Source organism: Phragmites australis, chromosome 12 (assembly GCF_958298935.1).
Source record: "Phragmites australis chromosome 12, lpPhrAust1.1, whole genome shotgun sequence".
Lineage (NCBI taxonomy): Eukaryota > Viridiplantae > Streptophyta > Magnoliopsida > Poales > Poaceae > Phragmites > Phragmites australis.
Window position 1 is genome coordinate 21,995,037 of NC_084932.1, and position 4,646 is coordinate 21,999,682.

At 51.4% G+C, this 4,646-nt stretch overlaps 1 protein-coding gene across 1 annotated transcript; it reads right to left on the minus strand.

The window, feature by feature from the left end:
- Window positions 1-1,623: 1,623 nt before the first annotated feature.
- On the minus strand, window positions 1,624-3,688 carry LOC133886078 (uncharacterized). The gene has a single exon (XM_062325805.1). The coding sequence runs from the start codon at window positions 3,580-3,582 to the stop codon at window positions 1,957-1,959; it is 1,626 nt and encodes a 541-aa protein (XP_062181789.1). The 5' UTR covers window positions 3,583-3,688; the 3' UTR covers window positions 1,624-1,956.
- Between the last annotated feature and the right edge of the window lie 958 nt (window positions 3,689-4,646).

The window sequence follows — 4,646 nt, forward strand, 5'->3', positions numbered from 1 at the left end:
GAGTGAGACTCCGAGAAAGAGTCTCTATCTGTCGAAGGTGCTAAAGCTGGAGTCTCCGAGTTGATCAGAAGTCTCCGGGTCCTGATGCTTCTGGACCCTCTGGGCATCCTCCGGACTGATTTCTTGGCCGTTTCTCAAGTGTTACCCGGAGTATCCGGGTGAACCCGGATACTTCAGGTCAGTGTAACGACTAGTTTCTGACAGGGTTTGTGTGTGTGTTTCTGTGCTACCCGCAGTCTCCAGGTGAACACGGATACTCCGGGTCTGTCTGAAAAGTACTGTAACAGCTAGTTTTTTGGGAAAGGGTATAAATACCTCTTCACCCCCTCCATTCAATGCTGCTGAGCTACCTGCGAACGAACCTTCTTAAGAGCATTTGTATTGGCGTGTCTAAATTGAGAGTCACACCAAGTATTTCGGTATGATAAAAGAGGTTAGTTCTTGAAAATTTATTTTCCTGCGTGATGTTATTAAAATAATAGTTTAAAAAAGGTTAAAATAAAAATTCTTCAAGGTGATCGATTAGATTTGCATCAGCCAATTTAATTACCAATGACCGACCCTAAAGAGGATTAAGGACATGTTTGTTTCAGACTATTTTTGGCTTCTGCTTCTGTCAGAAGTCCAGAAGTCAGAAACCCAAACAAATGGATTTACTGAAAAGTGACTTCTGAAAAAGTCAGAAACCTGCTTTTGAGAAAATTAACTAGAAGCTAAGAAGCTAACTGATAGTAGCTTTTTAAGTTAGAGAAACTAAAAACAAATATCCAAACAAACAGACTCTAAACCTTCTGCAACAGTGCTGGTAGGAATGTACTCCAACGTTTCTTTTCTTTACCCAAGCTTACAACTGACCGGATGATGAACTGGAAAGACGATGCATATGTGAAACAAAAATCAAGGATGGAGATTTCAGTACATTGATAAAAAAAATGTAAAACTACAATATAAGCGACCCATAAATTGGTAAAATTATTTTTTCGGTAACTTCAACAATCAACTGAAATGGTTTATGATATTGTTTCACGGGAAAAATCGAAGTTATATTACAGTCAAGGCAGGAGGACGATCACCTGTTCACTCAGGGAAGAAAGAGAAACATGAGGAGACGAGTATTGAAGAAACCTTTACACCTATTTCGGCCTATGCAAAATTATTCTAGTCTTTGCCAACTTGTATGTACCATCGTACAAGTCTGATTCCTTTTCTTTAAGAGGTTGTAGTACGATCCCAACACATTGAGTTATGAACAATGGCCCGGTCAGACCTGTACCCTCACTATTGGTCACTCCACAGTTAAGGCATTGCAATGCTGAAACAAGATTGTTAGCCACTAATTCTAATGCCACAATTATCGGTATGATCCGTTCATAATCAAGATGAGGTTAACCAAAATGTTAAGAGTGAAAGACAATGCAATGCTGGCCATGCCATAATCAAGCTGAGGTTAACCAAAAATGTTAGCCAATAATTGTATTGCTGAAACTATCGGTATGTTCATTTCATGCTAAATGCCTCGACAATGACAGCAGAAGGCATAACCTCTGAACAAATCTTCGATTCATCAAGCTACAACGACTAATTTGGTATTTTTCTCACAAAAAAAGAAAGAAAAACAACTGATTGATACGGAACAGTGACGCACAGCAGCAAACTGAAGGTGAATTTCTTCAGATCAAGGATTGCAAACAAGATTTTCAGTGTTCTTATTGATTTCAGCACGCTAAAACACCCATCATCTAGCAGGCAACACCCTAAGCTATGGAACAGGACGACGCACGCCGACATGTACAGGGTCATCACAACAAGCATCACAGAGAGGAAGGCAGCAAGCTGAAGCATGAGGTGAATTGAGGCAGGGGAAGTGATTATGGCACATACATACAGCGCTAAGCGAAGGTTTCATCATCGCAAGAACTCTGAATTCTTCCGCGGATCGGCGTTATTCGATCGGTGTCATGTCCGCGGGAACACGCCAAGCATCTTCCCTTTGCCCAGGCACTCGGTGAGCTTCTTGGCGCCGTCCACCTCGGCGGCCATGAGGCTTTGCAGGAATCCGCAGGCGCCGGCGGCCACCATCTGCTTCCGGCAACGCCGGGATTGCGAGACGGCGAGCAGCACCGACACCGGGAACCGCTTGTCGACTCCCCGGGCGGACGGGTCGAGCAGCTGGACGGCGTTGACGATGCCCCTCTCGTCCTTCTTGAACAGCTTCCGGTACCCGCTAGACGCGACGAGGAGCGCGGCCAGTGCGCGCGCGGCGGCGTCCCGCTCGGCGACGGCCTTGGCCTCCAGCATCCAGACCAGCCGCGGGATCGAGTCCCCAAGCTCCGTCCTCACCTTGCCGCTGCTGCCGACGTTGCAGAGCTCGGCCAGCGCCATGGCCGCCTCCGTGCGGGTGGTGGACTTGTCGCTGCCCAGCGCGGCGGCGCCGTGGGCGACGAAGCTGGCGGAGACGGCGATCTCGGCGATGTAGCGGAAGGAGGCCATGTTGCGGAGGAGACCGAGCGCCGGCGCGAGGCCCGGTTCGTCGCCGCGGCTGGAGTCGAGGAAGTCCTTGACGCAGCCGAGCGCGCCTTCCTGGAAAGCCTCGACCTTTAGCCGCTGGCCCTCGTCGCCGTCGCTGGCCGTGAGGTTCTGGAGGCAGCCCAGCGCGAGCTCCTGCGCGCGCGGGGTGCCGAGGGAGACGAGCTGCAGGAGCAAGGGGAGCGCGTCCTCGTCGCGGAACGATGGGAGGAGGTCCGGGAACGCCGCGAGGTTCCGGAGCACGCCGGCCGCAGCGGCCTGGGTCGCCGGCGTGCCGGCGGCGCACGCGCCGAGGAGCGCGGCCACGCCGCCGCGCGCCGCGACTGCCGCCGCGGCGTCCCGCGAGCCCGCGGTCAGCGGGAGCAGCACCACGCACGCGTGCTCGGCGCCCGCGCCGCCGGACTCCAGCGCGCGGCAGAGGTGGGGGATGACGGTACTCGACTCCTGGACCAGGAACCGGCACGCTGCATCCGAGGACGCGAAGGCCGCGAGCACGGACACGGCCTTCTCGCGGGAGGCCGGGAGGAGGTCCCCGCCGGAATCGAGCATCTCCGCCACCGCGGTGACGGCCACGGCGGCGGAGGACGCCGGCAGCGTCCCCACGGAGCTGGCCAGCTCCTCCAGCGCGGCGGCATGGGACGCCGCGGACCCCAGCCGGAGCCGGGAGATGAGCCCATCCGTGCCACCATCCCCTCCCCCGCCTGCGCCGCTGGAGAGGGCGGGCGCGGCGAGGAGGCGCGCGTCGGCGGCGAGCTGGGAGAGCGAGGTGGCAGCGGAGGAGAGGAGCGAGACGGTGTGGAGGCGCCCCAGACGAGGCGCGTCACCAGCGACGGAGAGCAGCGCCGAGAGCGCGGACGCGAGTGACGCGAGCAGCGGCGCGTTGGGCGGGAACGCGGGGCTGGAGAGCGACGCGCACAGCGAGGAGAGCGATGCGGTGATGGACGGCCAGTGGCGGCGGAAGGCCGGGGAGGACGCGGCGGCTGCTGGCACCTCCTCGAGAAGGCGGAGGCACTCCGTGAGGCCAGGATCGCCGGACTCCGGTGGCGGCGGCGGCATGACGTGGTGCGCACGCGGCGGGAAAAAGGGAGGCAGGGGGATGGGAAATGGGTTGGCGCGAGGAGTGCGAAACTACGCTGAATCAGCGCGCCAACTACTCTATACTAGTAGGTTGAATACGAAGAAACACAATGTTAACATGTGAACAATTGTGTATACGTACCATTTCCTTCCATCTATTTTCCACATGATACCACATAGTTATCTACCAACAGTCAACTCCACGTTACACCACCAAACAACACTAGTCTAACATCCTTTTGTAGTCAAGCACCATCTTTCACCTACTTCGATATTTGAAGAGTTTATCTCTATCACCTTGTTCGTGGATAAAAGCACAGGCATAATGGAAAGGCATTAGATAAACAAAGATAGTGATGTCACGCATCGGCTGTGCCAGTGAATGGGCTCCTTCCTGTTCTTTGCTGTCTCCTTCACCTGAATCACTGCTCAAACCTAAAGGGCAGCAGTAACTTCACACTACTATAGAACATAATATATATAGTACCTATCAGTACTAGTTTAATAGTAATTGACATTAAAGACATATCAGTGTAGGTTCTTAAACTTCCACGCACGAACAATAGCTGAGGAGATAAGAACCGGTACTGATAGTAACTATCAGTACCGGTTCTAGACATGAATCAGCACTGATAATTAGTATCAGTGGTGGTTCTAGCTACGAACCGGTACTGATGATCGGTACTGTCACAGTTCATCTTAAAAAATTTATAATTTTTTCACACGAAGTTGGATAGAAAAAACTTTATATAAAAATTATATATCTCGATGAGATTTACAACTTTGTAGTTGAAAACTTTTTAATTTGAGGTTATTTAAATGCCTAAATAATTATAATAAAGTTGCAGCAGTAGTCGATGACAGCTCATATTAAAAAATTTATAACTTTTTCATACGAAGAAGGATGGAGAAAAACTTTATATGAAAATTGTAGCTCTCGACGAGATCTATAACTTTGTAGTTGACAACTTTTTTATTTGAGATGATTTAGATATACAAATAGCTATTCAAACGTTCAGTCAGAAGATGTCAAAAGGATTTAT

Excerpts from the sequence above, each read along its gene's own strand:
- LOC133886078 (XM_062325805.1), bottom strand. The coding sequence starts at position 3,582 with ATGCCGCCGCCGCCACCGGAGTCCGGCGATCCTGGCCTCACGGAGTGC.